This window comes from Myxocyprinus asiaticus, chromosome 28, assembly GCF_019703515.2.
Source record: "Myxocyprinus asiaticus isolate MX2 ecotype Aquarium Trade chromosome 28, UBuf_Myxa_2, whole genome shotgun sequence".
Taxonomy (NCBI): Eukaryota; Metazoa; Chordata; class Actinopteri; order Cypriniformes; family Catostomidae; genus Myxocyprinus; species Myxocyprinus asiaticus.
The window spans coordinates 17,810,731-17,833,064 of NC_059371.1; the positions used below are offsets into that span (position 1 = coordinate 17,810,731).

Below are 22,334 nucleotides of genomic sequence, written 5' to 3' on the forward strand. Positions count from 1 at the left end.
TGCAAATTAAGTATCCAAATAATTAAATGAGAAATTAACACCACTCTGGACATTACATAATTTGAATATGCAAATGTTTTAATAATTATTTTCTCCCTCATACAAACTGACATCTCTCTATAGGTATAACAAAGATATTCTGAGTGTGAGAGATTATCTTTATTTGGTGTCTCTATATTTCAGTTTATGCTTTTCCTTTCTTAGATTACACTTAAAACTAAATGTGAACAAGTTACTGGTACTCTATGACAACAAACACACTGGAAGAAAAAAAAACTAACTTAAACTGCTTTTATCACAGATGGAAACAGGATTAAATGTTTTTCAAAGGATCTATAGTCATTCGGCGGCAACTGAAATTTCAGTGTTGTGTGTACATGGGTATGTCTCTGTATGCATGTTCATATGCACTATAACATGCTGGAGAAAACTAGCACTACTGTACTTAACTCGTAATAAAATGTGACAACCTAAGGTTGAGGTTTAAAACACTCTAGTGTGCATGACAGTGTACCTTATTAGTTTAAGAATACTACCTGTCATGGTACTGTCAAGATTATTTATTCTTTGTTAAAGTCTGTCCTGTGTCCAGTATCATCACATATTCTGATATTTCACTGTTCTTTGGGAAATATCATGAATTTTCAATTCATTTTGTGTCACTACTTATCAGTAGTAAACACATTCAAAATGCATGCTTCAGGTCAGTAAGATTTCTGAAGGCCTTTGAATGCCATTTGTTAGTGTGTTGACATATAAATGTCTGGGTTCCTCAAGAGTGACAATTTGCAGAAAATACATAGACTATAATAGGTGTCTTCCATAGTCTTATTTTATATACTTTTAGTGGCCCTAAATATAATTTATCAATTTCATATCTTAACAAAATAAGGTGCATCTTTTGACTTCATAGAAAGCTGTGATGTAATCTTGGCATTGTCAATTGTACAGATCTTAAACTATGACCATTAAATGTAATAGGCTCTCTTAAGTGTATTAGTTATTCTTACATTTAAATTTTCATTAATTACGTCCAATGCATCATTGATGCAAAACATGTAATTTAATGTTTTTAATAAATGGATTTAAAACATTAACAAGTAAAATTATTTCCTAGCCATTTGATGTGAAACATATAATGGCAACTGGGGCTTTACTCTATAGGGTGTTTCATTTTGTTAAGATTTTTTGAAGCCCATTTGCCTCAATAGAAGTGCAGGAGTTCATAGAACTGTCACAAAAACAAGACAAGACAGATTATTGTCACAAACGGTCTGGAGAAGCAGACTCCAATTTTTTTGTCACAATAGAAGGTGATCCTAAGTTTCGTTCAATAATTCCAATTATTTTGAGTTTTTACAAAATGTCAATGATTTTAGCTATGGTGGGAGAATGCACATGCACAAAATAACATCCACATGGTACACGTGCACAAGGCACAGAGGAGATGTGAATGACGGCAGGGTGAGAAAAGCTAAACTGCTAAAAATAAAACCAAACTTAAAATAAAACATTCAAAATCATTGTGAAGCTGAGAGGTGCCAAATGGCAGGTCTTTAGGTCTGTCTGAGGGACTGTGTGCATTCTCGACCACTGATAAAATCACTCCCCTCTATCACAGGATCATGAACATTTGGGTTTATATACAAGTATTTGGGATGTCAAACAGTGTCACAGTTCCATCTGAACACACTGTTTTATATTCTCCCTAACTCTGGCAGAGGCCTCGATTCTTCTTTATCCTGGTTCGAGGACAAACCCAGTGTTTTCTCATTAGATTTAAAACAAAGCGCAGATTACTACGCACTCCGTTCTCACATTCAGATGGGTTGATGCTAATTTGTACGTCAAACTGGTAAACAACACACAAGGTAAAAGCTTATACAGACAGTTAAACTGTCTAGGAATGAAGATCTGCTGGGGTACCAACTGGCTCATTAGTAAAAAATTATCCAATTAACCAAATTATGGTATCTATATAGCACAGTACTATTTTCTCCTTATCATAAATATAATTTTAAGTGCTTTATGTTAGAATACAATACATTTCAAGGGCATTTCTTCCTCTGCAGAGGGGAGGGGCTTGCATATCTATTTAACATGGGACATAAGGTGCTTTAAAAATAAATGTATAACTCTTTCAGTAGCTGTAGGACTGAGTTGTTCTGCTATTGGCTAATCCTAAAGGGGGAGTGGGCTCAAAAGAAGCTGACAAGATTGTCACAAGTCTACGTGTGAGATAAAGCAACAGAGTTGAGCAAGCTATGCAATGGTGAGTGCACTCTGAACGACTCTCTTTGTCTCTTAATTCCTCTGGCTCATCCTCACTCATACACTATCTCTGAGACTGTGCTGAAGACAATGGCAACTTCTTCACATGCACTTCACCCTACAATAATGGCCAAAGAAGGGACTACCATGTGTGTTTGAATGTACATTGTGACATACAAATACAACCTGCGTTTTCCATCAGTTTCCACTCTTCTACTGTATTCAGGGCAGTGTTGTCTGTGAATCCTCCACTATGGTGCACTGCATATACAGCAAAATCAATTTTATGCTGCGTGGTGGAAACTTTAGAGTAAGATGTTGCTGTGCTGCTTAACACGGTGCAACAGTGTTTTAAACAGGTAAATTTTGAAGCAAGCTTTGGGCAATAAGGGCCTTTTGTAGCCATTTTAGGCAATCATACATATAAGGTTACCATTGACACATTACAGGTCTGGAAAAAAAAACAAAAAACAAACTCAAGAGCTTTTCACAATGCTACAACACTGATGGGTCAGTGGAAAGGATGAGGTCCAGAATCCAAAGATTCAAGGCGCTGTGCAATCGATTTAAACTCGCTCAGTTTTAAACCAGAACTGGCTCTTAAGGTGACATATAGACCACATTCCTGTCACTGTCCATCTGTCGTTTCCAGCATGTGTAGCATCATAAATTATATCATGACAACACAAAGTGGCTACTGTGCCCTAAATATTCAATTTTGCAAGGAAAAGGCAGTCGACCTTAGATCATTCCCTCTCACTCTCTCATTCTTATTACATTTTGGGATGTAATTACTCCTCTTTCTGTAGTGCACTATCTGATGGGGAGTCATCAAGGCAACAAGTGGCCTCTACCTCCACCCCATCTCCTGACTGGTTGTCTCTGCTGGCTAAGGCACACTGGATTGGCTGGGCCAGTGGTGGCAGGTCAAGGGCTTGACCAGTGGCGCTTCCTGAAGAGCTGCCATTTAGCTGCTGCGACACAGTCACTGTTCCCTCCGTGGGTCCAGTGGGCCGCCCCACTACTTTAGGATCCTCAGTGAGCTTTGGGGGGCTGGTGGAGGGAGGCGATGAGGACAAAGTCTAAGAGAAACATTAAGGGAGGAAAAACAAATCAATCTTCTCTTGCCAATACCAATGTGTGCAGTGTAATATGTTAGCTGGATGGGATGAATACTATGTATTGTATTAAGAAAGTTATGTGTTGGATGTACCTGTGTTCTATTTGTGGTCACTTTCTTAACACCCCTTCCTTTCGATATCACTTCTTTACCCCTTCTGGGAAAAAGAAAAACAGTACAATCAACAGTAGAAAAAGAATGGATGCTGAAAAGGAATTAGATATAAGTGCATTACAGATGCACTGATATTTTGGCCAATTCTTTTTTTTTTTTTTTTGTAAAAGGGCAATAAGCAATATAACTGCTGATATTATAAATCATGCATGAAATCTAGAGGTCGACCGATACGGGGTTTTTTATTCGCCAATGCCGATATCCAGAGAGCAGGGTGGCCGATAGGCCATTATAATGCCGATAAATCACACAACTTAATATAATAGTAAATAGCAGGTGCATAAATTTGCTAAAAATTAATTAACTTTAAATTTAGCATTATATTTACTCAAACTTCCACGCAAAACTCAAACTTTGTACAAATAAAAAAATCTTAAAAAAAAAAAAAAGATTTCCGGGTTTTCAATGGTGGAAAGCGGTTTCTCCGTTTGAGCAATTGTTTGCACAAAGAAAATGTAATACATTATGAAGAAGGAAATAACGACAACGGATCCCCTGCTTGGAGTGTCATGGACTGACCATCGCGCAACATTTGTGAGTCAGAGGGATACCATTATGATTCAAGCTATTATAAAACGCTCTTAAGAGAATATATAGGAGTGCTCAACCAGTAGAAAAGGATTTGCGCAAGTTTCGTGAGGTTTTTGAATTAAAATGTTTTATATGAGATATCCGCATATTTACAGATGGAATGTGATAGAAGTTTTATTGATATTTGCCTTTTTAGACAAAACAGTTAACTGTTACAGGGAACTATTGACAAAAGAGTGAGAGAATGAAACACTCGAGCACTCTGATATGCGGGGCCATTTAAATTAGACAATTTTGTGGAAACACGATGGCACATAACAACAAAATGAACTGTGATTGGTCATTTACATGTCTCAAACGGCTCCTTCATGTGCAAACAGAAGATTCTTGGTGCCATGAAGGCTTAAGAAACTAATCGGACAAACAGGAAAATTTATCAACCGGTGCTGATAATTTAAAAATATAGGTCGACCACTAATGAAAACAAACATACAGACACAGAAAAATACTGTTTTAATTGGAAATAAGCCCTGATACTATCTGCTTCTAATACCGGTCTAATGTGGCAGATATACAGTATACAAAAAAAATAGTGCAAATATTTGCAAATACAAATGTAATAAATGTTGCGTCTTCCAGATAAATGCAATCCCATGTGGCACATTGTCATCATTCATAGAGGAGCGCTGTTAATTGTGCACGATTTTAAAGAATAATGCTTTGTAATGACACAGAATGGACTCACCCTTTCCCTCCTACTGACACCACCTGCATATTGAACCCCCCTCTGCCTCGGACTGGTTTGTTCCCAGCCCACTGACCAACAACCATGCCAGCAATTTCCAGCTTGCCACCCTGGGGAGGTATAGACTGGATTCCTAAAAGAAATAACCATGTGAAACCATGAGAAATATAAACTGTCTTTTGAGCATTTCTTGACCAAAAAAAAAAAAAAAACTAAGTAAGGAGCAAGGTCTAACCTGGGAAGGCCCTGGGCCGGTGCTGGTGGTGAGGATGAGGCGGCATGGAGCCCAGCGGGCGGGGAGGGTACAGAGGGTGCATGGGGTAGAAAGGGGGCACCATGGCAGGGGGAAGGAATGCAGGGGGTGGCAGTGGTGGAGGTGGGGGAGGAGGTCGTGAGAGGTTGATGCCTTCAAGAATAGCCTGGCGCATCTTCTCCACCCTTGAAACCAGCTCCTCCTGCAAGCACAGAGTGAGTGACATTTACATTATTTTCAATTAAATCCACACTTTAACCACAATTCTACAAGAGAACATCATCAACAGCAAATTGTCTTATGGCAATGAAATGTTACCTGGCCTTCACACATGTCAAGTAAGGAGGCTCTGTCTCTGGTGGCTTTAGCTAGTTTGCTCTGGAACAACTTCCCATCAAAAAAGCCCCAAGGGCAGCAGTGGTCCCATGGCAGGGGCTGTCCACATACATCATTCACAAACAGGGCGGTGTCCACTCCACTCATGAAGAGAGAAGCCAGCTGCACCCCACGGTTATCTACTTTCTCCACCTTGAATCAATGTCACACAGAATAGGTATAATACGTTCAAGAGGTACATTGGTATTAGCCTTCTAAATATCACAGTAATGTGTCATTTCAGATTTCTGCCATCTCTTAAAATAACTAAACAGATTATTTTACTTTGTTTACAGCTATGTTTTGCCCTGAACTTCTTGAATTATTTTACATATAGAGAGAACCCCAAAATCTAGTCTTGCCTCAAGACACAAACACACATACACATCTTTTTTTTCCAAAATGGCTCATGGAATTTGAAATACATAAATAGTGTTAAACATAAAAAGATAAAGAGTGGATAAGGTTTGTTAAATGAAATCACTCCTCCCGCTGACTGTAATATTTCTTTGTACAGTTATGTAAGAACATGCAAACACATATGCAAATGTTCTTTTGTCTCAAATTGCTGCTCTCTCTCTGCTCATTGTATGTGTGATTTGAGCAATTTCACTTCTCAAGAACATATTGAATTATGAACATGATTTAACCAAACAATATCCTCAGTGTAAAGGATGTAATTGACTAAATATAAGTCACTGTCACTATGGTTACAGCTGTTAGAATACAGTTGTGACTTCAGTTGTTTGTTCATACAGACAGTATTCGAACAGCTACAGTAAACTGTTGTATGAACAGGACAGAAGACTCACACCTGTAAGTAAATACAGTTGTCAATCCCAAACACTTACTGTGTGAATGTAGCCTACAAGTCAACTTGTTCATAACTCATTTTGCTTCTTTAATGTCACATTTTTCCAGAGTGAACTGGATATTCAACAAGAAAAATTTTATGTTTGGACTTTGATAAGAGGGCATGGTGACATTAGCTGAAAAGTAAGTTGTTTCAGAGGCGGTTCAAATTGTTTCACTTCGAAGCATTAAGACGCCGATGCTTTTGGAATAGCATGCACAATTAGACTAGAATTGTGCATTAAGAAAGTAAACTTTGTTGACATTAAAGGATTATTTCCACATTTTACTGAGAAGCAATACTGCTCATACAGTCCAAAGAATCAAAATGGGAATGGCAAACTATTTTTTTGAATTGTCCTCTGAAGAAATATTAATTTACAAAACGAATCATTATTCAATAATATGAATAATGTTACTATTTAATTCTAATTCTTACTATTTAATATCTTACTATAAAAGTATTTTAATTGTGGATCTTCTCACATTCATAAAAATGAATGCGTGCCCAAGTAATTCATCCTAATGTCAATTCCTGGGGGTGGTCAGTGTGCCACCAAGTTATCTAATGCAGAATCAATGAGCCACATGACTTACCTTGAGTTCCTGCAGTTGGTCAGGCTCATAGAGCTGGTTGGACACAGCTTGAGCCAAAAAGGCATCGAGCTCATGGCGCTGAAGAATGCGGCCTCCTGGCCACTGCATCATATACCTGTATTTGATGATAAATACACACAATACTTACTGTCTGATACATTCAGAGCTACTCAGATTTATTGCTGACCTATTTATCCAAAGTGGAGTAAGAGCCATTCCAGTGTGAATAAGGAAAGTGTCTACAATGTCTACCATGATTTCAACACTCAACAGGGCGTGGCTACCTGAGCACGCAGCACATGAGCAGCAGGTGAGATGGCACACAGGCCGGGTTGAGCAGGGCAGGGCAGTCAGAGCGCATACAGGCCAGGAAGGCTCGAGTGCGGCGGCTACGGTCCTCGGAAGCTCTGCCCAGCCACAACCGCCTCAGGTTGGGACACGTCCACTCACGAAAACACAAGGCTGGAACGAGCTCTGGGGTCAGGGCAGATTTAGCTTTACTGGCACACCACTCCTTTACAATCACCGGAGGCACTGTGGAGTCATCCAGAAGTGAGAGATGTTAAATTACACTTGATCTTCATCAAATATATTCTTTCCCACACTCAGAGGGGACACAGCAGGCTAGGGGTGGGTGGTATAACAAAAATGTTTTATCACAGTAGGTCTGCAACTAACTATTATTTTGATAATCGATTACTTTGATTATTTCTTTGATTAATCGGATAAAAACGAAATTTTATTTCCTGTAATTTTATTCAAATATGATTTTATAAAAAACAGAAATGATAAAGGGCGTAAGGATTTGATTCGATTTACAGTGCTAAATTCACAATTCTATACTCACAAAACGTTGAACAAAGCCTGAATATGAAAAGTTAAAGTTTGAATTTTTAATTATTATTATTTTTTCAGGACATATGCAAAACAGTTCCTTTCATTACTTGTTAAACTTTACAAAAAGTACCGTTCATTAAAGAGTAAAATGATCCATCAGGGATGGAGTGGGGCAAAAAAAATCAGCCCAGCAGAGGGCAATGGAGACAGCAGAATAGAAATATTAATAATTCTGCCCAGCTGAAAAATACAATTATATTAGATACATATGCTTGTACACGGTCACTGATTATTTACATCAAGTATTTTACATTAATATTGTAGGTTTTAAAATAGTATTGTCACTGATTAATATTCTTTTCAAAAATGTGTATGATTATCCAGTAAAATAATGTTTGCCATTGCATAAATTTACTGGTGAAATCATTACATTTGGCATTAATAAGACTACCAAATATCAGGGCCATTAGCATTATTATACATTATATTCAGCATTACATATAGTTTAATATAGCACAATCATCTGTAAAAGCAGTGCAGATTCACTCTCGAGCTGAAGTCTCATTCCGGTACTCAGTGTATTACATGCATTGACAGGATGAGGAGAAATCATCTGAAACACTTTAAAAACGACACAATTGAACCTCCGAGACATCAGTGTAACATCCATGAAAGCTGCACGATTGATTACATTGAAACTGAAATTGGGGTATGATGTTGCACCAGTTTAATCAAAGTGAAAGCGCTCTATTTTTCCATTGCGATCAGTTTGATTGAGGCGATACGCATGCTCGCTTGCTCAGTAAAGTTTAACGGAGATTAGCTTGAGGTAAAAATAAAGTTTTTCGGAATACGCGGCAGATTTTGAATTAATGACAGGTATACATTATAAAACAGAGAAAATAGCAGTAAAATGTAAGTGATGTGCTGGAGAAAAACAACTCTCAAGCGCATCAAACAGCACAAGCACTCTGTCAATGCACCTGAAGCAGTAACCACACCACATTAAACTGGGCTTATTATGATCTTCTTTGTGGTGTTTATAAAGTGCTCTCGTGAACTGGAGAACTTGGGTCGTGTTTTTTCCGCTTCAACTTGTCTCCGTTCTTTTTCAAATATGTTCTCATGTAACATCTTTTTCACTGGGCTGTAAAGTGACGTAACTAACAGTGCTTCTCCGTGCTCGACGCACATATCCAACTAATCGATAATGAAATTCATTGTCGATGATTTCCATTATCGATAATAATCAATTTATTGATTAGTTGTTGCAGCCCTATATCAAAGTTTGAGTAATTCTATTTCATGGTAATTGTACATATAAGTTATTTTTGCTAGATATTTAAATGAAAGGTACTTAATCTCATTAGATTATTTCCTTTTTCAATTGGAACATAGTGGATTCAAACCACAAGGTAAAATTTTTAGTGCATCCGAGCAAAAACACCATATAACACTTCATTTAAAAAAACAAACAAAAAAATAATAATAGGGCAACACTATAAATAAACAGGATGAGCCTAGAATGAACTAGAATGTTGTAAAAAAGCAGATATGCTCCTGTGACAATGTGACCACACTTCACTGAATTCTATAATGTGCCAAGTTGGCAACCAAAAGCAGCCTACAGTTATACCAAACACATGCGGAGAGTTGTAACGTGAAAACTTCATCTCTCCTAGTTATATGTACTCAAAGCACTCATTTAGTAGAAAATGCTATAGTTTTAAGCTTAGTGTCTGATTTTTAAAATTGCGCTGCTGATATATCACGTTATAAAGAGTATAGCAGAATCTCTACTGGATGACACATATCTACAGTTGCCGCCCAGCCCTACAGTTGGTCAAAACTATCAGCAAGACTAAAGCAGCATAAAATAGAGAAGAGCTGGTTCTCTGGTCAGAAATCCAGAGAACGATCTGCAGCATGTTTGCTTTTCTAGTTCTACAGTCTCATGTGCCCAACATCTATGTTTTCCCCACTCCTCTCACCGTCAACAGGACTGCGCTTGCGCATGGCCAATCTCTCCAGTCTTCGCTGGGTCTCAGCCAAACTGAATAGCACCCCGTAGGCATATTGGCGGGCAGAACGGAAAAGTAGAGAGGCAGGAGGCAGGTCGGGGTTGCACTCATCCTCTATACACACTGGCATCTTCATCTCCCCCTAGGAAGTGATAGGAAAGAAAGAGAGGAGGTGGTGACAAACAGAGAGAAAGTGAGAGTTCCAAGCATACAAGACAGCTGCTTTGAGCAATAACTAGGTTTTAAGTGCATATTCCATATTAAATGTATTAATAACAGGAAATACACAACTTATCATTAGTAAAATGGATTGTTCAAAAGTAATATAATGTTGATTTAACATTATATAATGTGATGTTGCAAAATTGTATTGTGTTGACTAGGGCTGTAATGGTTATGAAATCTGGTTAACGATTAATTGTCAAACAAATAATTGTGATTATAATGATTAATTGTCTGTTTTAGGGCTTTCACAATTATGACTATTAATTTTCATACAAATTGTAATGCTTTTCTCATAGGTGTATTGTGTGCTGCATAAACCATAAGAAGTAATTTATTCATTTTATTTTGGTCAACTTTATTCTTGATCCATTTTCACTTACACTGTTGTAGTTGGAACCCAGCAAACCTGAATAGATATGTTATATTTAAGTATGCAATAGTAAAATATTTCTATTCAAAACTCTTCACTTTCACACGTTACTTTAAGGCTCTACGATTAAACCCACGAGCCCTTATTTCACATGAAGAAAGACCTTTGAGATTCTGTGTTCCTTCATTCTATCATCGGGCATGACACAGGGCTTGTGTTACTGCGCGTCATTAACTCAAATAACATTTGCCATTACAAGATTGTTAAATGAAAGTGAAACAGAGCATTTTGTATTCACTAAAATCCTCGTTTGTATTGTCGCAGGAGTTTGGTGGAAAAAACCTCCACAGACAGCGCGTGCATCACAGCGCTTCAAGTCTAGGACAGAAGTGGTTTAATCTTCACGAGCTCTTCAGAAGCTGCAATCTGTGAGACGGTCGGAGTATAACTGAATGAGACGTGCCATTCATTACCTTATTTGGACAGTAAAATGTGATTGGAATTGTAAAAGCAAAATAATCATGGTTATCTAAAATAACCGATAAATGCTCATGGCGGGACCCTCAAAAAACAGAGAGATGCAATGCAACATCAAGATTACTGTCTGAACGTGTATGGCTGTAGTGGAAGAACTTTAAAAGATGATGAATTTAAAGATGCAACTTTTTAGAGCAAAGTCGCACCAGACTATAAGTCACATCGGGTCAAAACTGCGCTAAGAGGAAAAAAAACATATAGCACCTGTCAATGTCGCACTGAAGGAGATTACATACAGCAGGTACTAGGACCCTGAATTCACTTCACCGGTTCAGACGTCAAACACTCTCCATGAAGATTACAGTAACTCAGAATCTACACATCGTATCACAGTGTTTTTGGGCTTGTTTTAAACGAGAGAATTTGCTTTAAGTATTAATGTGTAACAGTTTCTCATATTCTTTTTATGTTTCATGAAAGAAACGTGACAAGTAAGCCACATCTGTTTATAACATCTGTAACTCTATCCTGTGCACAAATGAACAGCTTTTAGTCTGAGTAAAACAATATGCCTGTTGAATACTTTCCATTCATTAACGTTAGCGACTGTGGATATTTCAGATTTTTGCAAACCTCTTTGCAAATGTATTAATTATCCAGTTCACTGACTGAATGTTTTTATTACGAGTGTGATGAAACATCATTTTGTGGGCATGTGAGGAGTTGCGTTCAACAGCAGTTTAGAGTTTGTTAGAACAATAATGTTTTGATGGACAAAATATTTAAACTGGCTGCATAAAGTTCTTTGTAAAATTTAAAATGCTTCAACCGTCTCTGACTGATAATTTCATCTGTTTTGGTGCGCGTGTTTGACCAGCTGGCATCAGTTACGTATAAATTATGTATATAAGTCGCTTCGGACTATAAGTCGCAGAACCTTTCAGATGATGAAAAAAAAAAAACATGACTTATATTCCGGAAAATACGGTAGTCAATCTCACAACTTTACAAGAAGAACTAATAGTAATGCAATGACAGCATCCTGTGTGATATGTGTCACATGAAAATTCTGAAACTATTGGCCAAAAACTTTGGTTTGGGGAGTACAAAACAAACCTACCTTGGTAAGGATGTGGTACATCTGCGGGTACATGAGTCCTCTTCTGTGTCTGTGCTCTGCCACTCTCAGCACCTCAGCACTGACCTGTGGAAGGGGTGGAGTTGTGATGTCCATGTGACTACGTGTTGGCATGGAGAGCAGAGATGGGATGGCTGGCCCACTTCCATTACCATGGTGGCCGTCCCCAGAGGCACCACCACCCCGTCCAGTGGGATCTTCCCATCTTGAAGACTTTTCAGCCAAATGGCTTAAAAATAAGAAGACAGTTCACAATGTCGCAAATAACATATTGCTAACAAAACAGTTAGAACATGACATTATTGAAAACATTTGGGTTTGTCACGTGCAAAGGCTTGGTCTCACTTAGTGCTGGTGTCATTTTGCTCCTCCCCATCTGAAGATGATGATGATGAGGGAGAAGGGCCTGTGGGAGCAGCTGTGTGATGATTGGGCTGTCGGCTGCCACCTTGAGAGGAATCATATGGAGCAGACCAATCAGCAAAGCCCATTTTCCCAACTAGTGAATCATTACAGTCCTGCAGAGGCTGAGTGGGGTTCTGGCATAAAAGTGCAGGACCAGTGGCAGGGCTGGGTACATAGAGCCCACCTGGATAAGGCACCTTAACACCTGACACCTGGGGTGGACCAAACTGTTGAGAGCAACATAAAAGATAATCTCTTAAAATTTGACTTAAAATTAGAAAATGAAAAGTGAGAGATCACCAAACTTTTATGGCCAAACTTACCTGAGCTTTACCAGGCTGCATTGCCCCCATGTGGCCTGGAGGTCCGCTAAACTGACCAGGCCCAAAGCCTGGAACTGCAATAGAACAAATATTGCAAATGAATACGAAAGACAGTATTAGATGATTCACAAATAACAAAATAATTGGACCAAAAAAGTTTTTATATAGTACATATACAGTACATACTGTGCATGATCAGCATACACCACATAATACCTACAGAGGTAAGGAGAAGGTCCCATGGAGAGAGGTCTTGGTTTACTGGCCACTGAAAAATATTCCACTGCCTTCTTAAACCTCTCAAATTTATCTTCAGTTCGAGACTGGAAATGAGAAAAAGGGGAGAGTTCTGCATGTAATGATGACATTTTCTTTAAAAAAAAACAAAAAAAAAAAACAATGGATTTACAACAACAAAGTGTATAAAAGCAGCAGGAGGAGGTAATATAGACCTTATTCACGCTAGATCCATCTTTGATTTTTAATAGGAATGACAACGTGGCTGTGAGGGATATATATATATACACATATATATATATATATATATATATACACACACACACACACAGTCTCTTCAATGGCACGAATGGTATAAAGCTGTATAAAGCTCCTAGATCACATCTGATTTTCCACAACTCATGTTGTCTGGAGTTCTTTGTATATTGAATGTTCTTGGACAGATATTTTATCAATGTTTTGTCTGAGGAATGATCAAAAAAACACTAAACTGCAGTACAGCCCATTGCAGAGACTATAGGTCTATCCTTCACAGCCTTGTTGTCATTCTCATTAATAATCAAAGATGGCACTAGCATGAATAAGGTCTGTGTTGCTGGTAGGGATGTAACGGTTTCAAGGTTTCATAATATACCTCAGTTTTAAAACAGATGGTTATCATACCGTTGAAAACTTCTCATTGACGGTATTGCATGAATATAAGATTTTTTTCAGAACTTTTCGAAAATCCAAATCAGTTTAAGACAGAATTGGCGAAATTTACACAGAATCTTATAAACTTGCAGAGATAAAATAAATCTTTAAATTGCGCCGCCTTCATGTTACAATCGACTGTCACTCAATTTGAAAGGTGACATGCAGGTGTCGCGAGCGCAGCGCATCACGAGCATATCAGAAGTGCAGCACGAGTGGAGCGCAGCATGAGTGCATCATACAGATATGTCCGAGACTGAAACTTTATTTCCGCCGCCAATTGGGTATGTTAAAGACCCACGAGGCACCATCAATGTTGATGGTTACCCAGTCTGTAAAGTCTGTCGCAAAAAAGTACTGGCTTAGGCGGGAAACGCTTTGAACCTTAAGCACCATGTCCGTGAGCACCATGCCACGGAATTTGCAGAGATGAATGTGGGTGGAAATACAGTATACAGGATAATAAATTATAGCCTGTTTCATAAAAACACCAGATTCAATGTAGTTTTACATGATTTGTAATGACTAGATAGGCTAAAGTTATGTTTATGCTTTCTGTCACAATCACAAAAGCAGCAGACGGATTTTAGCACTCGTTCAACATTACGATGCGCCAGCTATTTGTTCATTTGCCTAAATGCAGCACAACAGTAGGTTCAACAATGTGTTTGATACTACTAATAATATGCTTTTTTTGTAAAACATAGTATTAAATAGGGTTTACAAAGTGCATAGCTTTTGGTGTGCAGGAAATTGATATTGACAGTATGCATGCAGGAAATTGACAGTGAAACTGTGGCAGAAAATGGACAGTATTGGACAAAATGCAAATAAATAAACTGCAGATTAATAATATACTGACAGTAGGTATTGTTTAGAATTAAACTAAATCACAAATGCCACAAATTATTGAATGTATACAAATGCATATCTGAAGTGTTAACCTGGGCAATAATCATTGCAAATTATTTACAATTTCATAAATCATAAAACAAACATTTTTTTGCATTATAATCATCTGACTACTGTACATGTTGTACATTTTTTTGTTATTTTTGTTATTATTGTTTTACCTGTTTGTGATTTTTTTTTTCTTCTTTTTTTTACCTTGTTGGAATAAGAGAGTGTCCCATAAATTAAAGGATTAAAATTGAAGAAATCCAAAATAAAGTTCAAGAATTGGTTATAACTGAAATTTTTCTCTTTGTTTTTCAGACATATTTCATAACCAAATATTAAATTGCTAATAATATTATCAATTCACCTCAACATCGTGATACAGTAATACCGTGGTAATATTTGTGATGGTTATCATACCGTGAAAATGTCATACCGTTACACCCCTAGTTGTGGGTGTTAACACTGCAATGCTTCACCTGTGACTGCTTGAAAACATCCTTGGCCACCGAATCCAAATTCCCAAGATCTTTGATGGATGCCACGTACTCTGATACAGCCTTAATAACAACCTCACAGGGAGGGAGGACTAACTGATGAGCCCTTACCTGAACAGAGAGAGGAGAAAAACAATTATGATAAAGATGAGATATGTGGATACATTTGTTTTTGAAAAAGTGTGTAATTTCTGGGCCTCAAGCGACACCACAAAGAATTGCAAAAAATCATTTCAAAAAATTAGACAGGGGAAGTGTTCCCTGAAACACTTCCCCTGTCTTCCATAGATTGGACAAACATATTCAAACCATTTGTTGAGCCAATGTGTTGAGCTGGTCTAGATGCTCAAACAAATAGAGCAATGTTTCAACAGTGCCGCAGATTTACATTTAACAGGTGAATCAACCTACAAATGACTTACAGTTGTCTCTGCATATTAAGCTGGTATATGAAAAAGTATATTAACATTATATACTTCAACAAAGTCCATTGTACTATATCATAAACTGCTGTCACTGAAGACTGGAAATATTTCAAACTGTGCAAAATTAAAAAGATAAGAGCACCTTGAGTGAAGCAAGAGGGTGTTCTGGGCCTAACAGACTCCAATGAAAGGCAGCCAAGTCTTCATCTGGAAGAATGTGGTTACCTGTTTTGAAGACCCACATTTAGAGAGTTTAATTCAAAGTACAAAAATAAAGCTAAATCCTAGTCAGGGGTCAGCAACCTTTTTGACATGGAGTGCCATTTTCTATTTGCCTGGTCACACAGAGGGGTAATCACTAGCACACAAGCAACAACAAGAGATGAGCAGGCTATTTTAATATATGAAGTTTTTCGCACCTGCATTCCAATCTACATCTTGATGTACTCCTTCCTCATGATCACGCAGCGTGTTTTCAGCTGAATGGGAGACTAAACACTATTAAAGTGTGACTAGACTAACGCTGTGCATGCAAGCCATTCGAGCATCATGATCCGATCAACTATTCACCACTTTTCGGTGAATCACATCTGCAAAATCCTAAAACTTTATTTCCAGGTTTAATTTAGATTTTGAATAGACTCAGATTTTTATCAGATTATGTTTTCTCTTTTAATCTTTTAATGTAATTTTGAATGTAAATATGGTTTAAGGAGGGTGTACTTGTATGCAGGGTTGGAAATCTCAAGGATTAATAGTGGTGTTTCCCTTATTACATCACATGTTGTTCTGAAAGCAAAAGAATCAAATGAAACACGGAATGTAGGCTGTCATCAGCGCAGCCTGACCGAAGCAAAGCGGGCGCGTTTACTCGCGCGATAAACCGAAAGTGAAGCGCTGACGGCTCGTGATGCGTGAATGGCATGCACGCGCTGCACAAGTCTGTTGGGTATACTGCAGTCTCGTCATATTTTAACTTTTTGTTAAGCCTCCCATTCAGCTCATAAAAACACGCTGCGTGATCATGAGGAAGGACGACATCAAGATGTAGATTGGAATGCAGGTGCAGAATTTCATACAAATAAAATAGTCTACTCCTCTCTCGCCGTAGCTGGTGCACCATAGGTTGCTGACCCCTGCCCTAGTGTATGTCCTGCCTTCAAAAATGGCAGTCAAGGTCTCTTACCAAGAAGAGCAGCAAAGATGGGCAGGTGCTGGGTCTTCAGGCCGAGCTGGCGAGCAGCCTCTGAGAGCAGGTACTGGTGAGTGGTCAGATTCTTGCCATTCCAGGAGAGCTTGAGAGCATGGGAGCTGAAATAGGCTGGGACATTGCATAGTGCAAACTCTGAGTCCTGCGCGATCAGTCCCTGAAAACCATAGTCTCTGTAAAGGGATAAAACCTCCTGATGATGGTCCTCAAGGGTCTGCACCACCTATAACATGAGAATGGTGGAAGGAGAGTATTTATTGTATTCATTCTGTGTAGAAAAATAGGTAACACTTTTCAATAAAGTTCCAGGGCTCAACAACAAGGATGGCCCCTGGCCTGGGGACAGTGTGAGAGAATTTCTGGCCAGCTGATGGAACTGTCACTTGCCTTATCAGGCCAGTGCTGCATTGTCACTAAATGTTCCACTCGTTTTTCTTGTAAATGTGCTTTTATGCTTGCAAACGTAATTTTATTTCTGTGATGTTTTGTATTGTTGTTGCAAATTTTGCTTATTTAAACTTATCACCGAGGTAATATTATCTAGCTCAGCGTATCCTAACCAGGGTGCCATTTGGCGAAATCAGGAGTACCGTGTGAAAAATCCTTCAAACATTTAAATAATCAAAAAATACATATAAAACATTTTAGAGACCAGAACATCATACATTTCTCAATAGTCACAAGTAATAATAATAATACTGCTGCTGTGTCTCTCTCTCGCTCATGCACACAGCATTCCGCAACTCTGTCATCATTTACCTTGATGTTTTTTGCAAACCCATATGGCTTTCTTTCATCCGTGGAACTTGAAAGGAGATTTTCTCATTTCTATGGGATTTGAACAACATATGGACGAGTAATCATGACAAAATTTTCATTTTTGGGTGACCTATCCTCTTAACTATTTGTAAAAGTATTTGTTAAAGGTATTTGCCAAGAACAACAATATAAATGTAAGTTAGCACATGATGTCTTGCTGGGAAAAAAAATTACTGAATAGAAGGATAATAATGTAGGTTGTACACTAAAAAAATTATTTAATCTGAATAAAACCAGAGGTGATAATTGAGGCAAGTAGTAGTCCACTGTTAGATTTAGAGGAGACTGTTGTTCAAATGTAGATGTTTTAGTATTGAGTTTTGTACATTCTCAAAGGGTGCCGTGACCGAAAAAAGGCTGGGAAACACTAACCTAGCTGGCTAACATAGATGAGGTTCTGTTGAACTTGTGAGAATGATCTGTGATAGTCTTTTGAGGCATCAGTAAGAATGGGACGAAAATTAAAATCAATCAGTAATGTTCTGCATTGTATGCCACCATTTTCCAGCAAAGATAGTTTATCGGCAAGAAAATGTAACATTTATTTAATAATATATTATTTTTGGCAGAAATGTAAACAAAAATATACTGCTAAAAAAGACAATTTATAATTTTTTGTGATGGGACAAGTGAAAATGTTGGCAGGTCAAGTCTGAAATACTTGTCCAACCAGACCAGCAGAAAAGAAAACTTGAGCCCTGGGTTCTATTTGTTAACATTAGTCAATACATAAGGATTCATAAACTAACAATGAACAATAAATACATACATACATACATGTGTGTGTGTGTATACACATACATATGTGTGTGTGTGTATATATATATATATATATATATATATATATATATACACACATACAGTTGTGCTCAAAAGTTTGCATACCCTTGGAGAATTGGTAATATATGTACCATTTTTAAAGAAAACATGAGTGAGCAGGCAAAACACATTTCTTTTATTTCTTATGGGATTCATATTCAACTGTAGGTTATAACAGAATGGCACAATCATAAAACAAAACATGGCAACAAAGAAAAAAATAAAATGACCCCTGTTCAAAAGTCTGCATACTCTTAGTTCTTAATACTGTGTATTGCCCCCTTTAGCATCAATAACAGCATGCAGTCTTTTGTAATAGTTGTCTATGAGGCCCCAAATTCTTGCAGGTGGTATAGCTGACCATTCGTCTTGGCAAAATGCCTCCAGGTCATGCAAAGTCTTTGGTCATCTTGCATGAACCGCACGTTTGAGATCTCCCAAGATTGGCTCGATGATATTAAGGTCAGGAGGCTGTGATGGCCACTCCAGAACCTTCATCTTTTTCTGCTGTAACCCCTGGAGGGTCAACTTGGGCTTATGCTTAGGGTCATTGTCGTGCTGTAAAGTCCAAGAGCGTCCCATGCGCAGCTTTCATGCAGAAGAATGCAAATTGTCTACCAGTATTTTCTGATAACATGCTGCATTCATCTTGCCATCAGTTTTCACAAGATTTCCCATGCCTTTAGAGCTCACACACCCCCAAAACATCAGTGAGCCACCACCATGCTTCACATTGGGGATGGTATTCTTTTCACTATAGGCCGTGTTGACCCCTCTCCAAACATAGCGCTAATGATTGTGACCATAAAGCTCTATTTTGGTCTCGTCACTGCAAATTACAGTGTGCCAGAAGCTGTGAGGCATGTCAAGGTGTTGTCAGGCATATTGTAACCAGGCTTTTTTGTGGCACTGGCACAGTAAAGGCTTCTTTCTGGCAACTCGACCATGCAGCTCATTTTTGTTCAAGTATCGTCGTATTGTGCTCCTTGAAACAACCACACCGTCTTTTTCCAATGCAGCCTGTATTTCTCCTGAGGTTACCTGTGGATTTTTCTTTGTATCCCAAACAATTCTTCTGGCAGTTGTGGCTGAAATCTTTCTTGGTCTACCTGACCTTGGCTTGGTATCAAGAAATCCCTGAATTTTCCACTTCTTAATAAGTGATTGAACAGTACTGACTGGCATTTTCAAGGCTTTGGATATCTTTTTATATTCTTTCCATCTTTATAAAGTTCCATTACTTTGTTACGCAGGTCTTTTGACAGTTCTTTTCTGCTCCCCATAGCTCAGTATCTAGCCTGCTCAGTGCATCCATGTGAGAGCTAACAAACTCATTGACTATTTATACACAGACACTAACTGCAATTTAAAAAGCCACAAGTGTGGGAAATTAAACTTTAATTGCCATTTAAACCTGTGTGTGTCACCTTGTGTGTCTGTAACAAGGCCAAACATTCAAGGGTATGTAAACTTTTGATCAGGGCCATTTGGGTGATTTCTGTTACCATTATGATTTTAAAAGGAGCCAAACAACTATGTGATAATAAATGGCTTCATATGATCACTATCCTTAAACTTTTGAGCACAGCTGAATATATATTTGAACCAGTCTGGCAATTCTCTGTTGACCTCTCTCATCAACTCATCCGTCTGCGGAACTGCCCCTCACTGGATCTTTTTTGTTTTTGGCACCATTCTGAGCAAATTCTAGAGATTGTTGTGTGTGAAAATCCCAGGAGATCAGCAGTTACAGAAATACTCAAACCAGCCCTGGCATGATTGCTGGTGCCAGATGGGCTGGTTTGAGTATTTCTGTAACTGCTGATCTCCTGGGATGAATGGTGCCAAAAACAAAAAACATCCAGTGAGCAGCAGTTCTGTGGATGGAAATGTCTTTTTGATGAATCAACAGAGAATGGTCAGACTGGTTCGAATGGACTAAGTCTATGGTAACTTGTATAACCGCTCTGTACAACTGTGGTGAGAAGAAAAGCATCTCAGAATGCTATTCTGAGATGCAGGTTGGCGCTGTTTTGGCAGCACGAGGGGGACCTACACAATATTAGGCAGGTGGTTTTAATATTGTTGTTGATCGGTGTATGTATACACACACACACACACACACACACACACACACACACACACATATACTCACACTAGGGGTGTAACGGTTCGAATTTCTCACAGTTCGGTTTGTATCACGGTTTAAGGGTCACGGTTGAGTATTTGCTTTGTTCAAAAAAACAAATATTAATGCCAAATCCAAAGAATAATCTATTTTGTAAACACTTCAACAGGTTTGCCCTTAAATAACAATCATTTTTTTAAAACAGTAACCAAAGTTTAACCATGGCATTTGTAGTAAAATCATAGTAACCACAATATAAACATGGTTACAATACACTACCGGTCAAAATTTTTGAAACACATTCTTTATTATAATTGTTTTTTTTTTTTTTTTTTTTTCACATTTTAGAATAATAGTAAAGTCATCAAAACTATGGAATAACATTGATGGAACTATGGGAATTATGTTGTGACTAAAAACATCCAAAATAAATCAAAACTGTGTTATATTTTAGCATCTTCAAAGTAGTCACCCTTTGCCTAGATTTTGCAGACATGTACTCTTGACATTTTCTCAACCAACTTCTTGAGGTATCACCCTGGGATGCTTTTTAAACAGTATTGAAGGAGTTCCCATCTATGTTGGGCACTTAGTGGCTGCTTTTCTTTATTATTTGGTCCAAGTCATCAATTAAAAAAAATATATATATTATTATTATTATTAAATTTTAGTTTTATAATAAAATTAATATGTTGGCACAATTATATTTTTGTCTACAAAACTAATTTCAAACACTTAAGCATATGCCTTCAGATCAAAAGATTTTTAAGACCATGAGAAACATTTCAGTCAAGTGTTTCAAAAGTTTTTACCAGTAGTGTATATAGTAAAATCATGGTTACTATATGGCAACTACAGTATTACTGTCATAAAACCATGGTTAACTGTATCAAAACCATGATTTCTGCTCAGAAAACCATGATGACAGCAGTCATGGTTCCTACAACATTACTATAGTAAAATCATGGTTAATTGTTGTCAGGGTCCTTAACTAAAAAAAAAAACCTCTCTAATTACTAAATCAACATGTTAACTTAATACCTGCACTAATAGGCTACATGCATCAACATGTAAGGCTGGCACCAGGATGTCTACGCCCAAAAGGCGCCATTTCCAGTAAAAGTCAAAGAACTCTCACACAGAAGAGCATCTCCACCTGAGACAACACACCCTACTGAGTAAGGACCATAAAAAGCAAATCTCACTCACATCTGCTCCCTCTCTTCCATACTTCACACCTCAGGACACTTTAGAGTCACCAAAAACTAAGTTATGACTTTTCCTGTTCTATAATGTAAAAGGTTTTCTGGTCATACATGTTTGGAATCATTCAAGAGGTCTCAGTGCAACTGGTAAAATGGTCTCATTCCCTTTTAGCAAAGTCACATCACAAGTAAGATTTAAGAACTTAGTAAAATACTGTATTCTATCCGGGACATGCCCCTCCCAGGTCTCACAGGAACCATATGCTGTATGCAGATTAGGTGTATTCTTTGTAAACATCAAATGACCTACTCAATTACAAGTTTCAAAGGTCTAATTATAACCCCCTAAATTGTAAACCAAATCCTGAATAACATCAAACAAACACATCTGAAATAACAATAGTTTGGTACTTAAGGAGAGATGACAAAGGAGACAGGGAATCTGTAGTCAGATCTCCTGCACAATTGCTGTGTGTAGTTTTCTCTACCAGGTACGCAATTCTTATTTCTTATGTTTTTATAAATGTTTGAATTTGACTTATTGTCTAATTGGAATTGATGAATGTATTATTTTACCTGGTAAATAAATTGTTACATTTGAGTTTATTCTGATTTACTCTGAAATTATTGTCTTTAGTAGATTACGTTAAGTCCATGTTTCCGCAAATCTACGACCAGGTTAGTAGAGGG

The 22,334-nt window shown here is 37.8% G+C and overlaps 1 protein-coding gene across 1 annotated transcript in view; it reads right to left on the minus strand.

Annotated features, from left to right (window-relative positions):
* Positions 1–57: 57 nt before the first annotated feature.
* Positions 58–22,334, minus strand: part of LOC127419431 (constitutive coactivator of PPAR-gamma-like protein 2) — a 29,609-nt gene continuing 7,332 nt past the window's right edge. Inside the window, exons 2-16 of the mRNA XM_051660811.1 lie at positions 16,650–16,896; positions 15,606–15,688; positions 15,021–15,149; positions 12,935–13,037; positions 12,715–12,788; positions 12,332–12,618; positions 11,969–12,215; positions 9,747–9,918; positions 7,203–7,452; positions 6,919–7,033; positions 5,413–5,622; positions 5,077–5,296; positions 4,842–4,974; positions 3,485–3,548; positions 58–3,353 (exon numbers count right to left, since the gene is read on the minus strand). Coding sequence (XP_051516771.1) covers positions 3,063–3,353; positions 3,485–3,548; positions 4,842–4,974; positions 5,077–5,296; positions 5,413–5,622; positions 6,919–7,033; positions 7,203–7,452; positions 9,747–9,918; positions 11,969–12,215; positions 12,332–12,618; positions 12,715–12,788; positions 12,935–13,037; positions 15,021–15,149; positions 15,606–15,688; positions 16,650–16,896 — 2,625 coding nt within the window. The 3' untranslated portion in view covers positions 58–3,062. The remainder of the gene's footprint in view (positions 3,354–3,484; positions 3,549–4,841; positions 4,975–5,076; positions 5,297–5,412; positions 5,623–6,918; positions 7,034–7,202; positions 7,453–9,746; positions 9,919–11,968; positions 12,216–12,331; positions 12,619–12,714; positions 12,789–12,934; positions 13,038–15,020; positions 15,150–15,605; positions 15,689–16,649; positions 16,897–22,334) is intronic.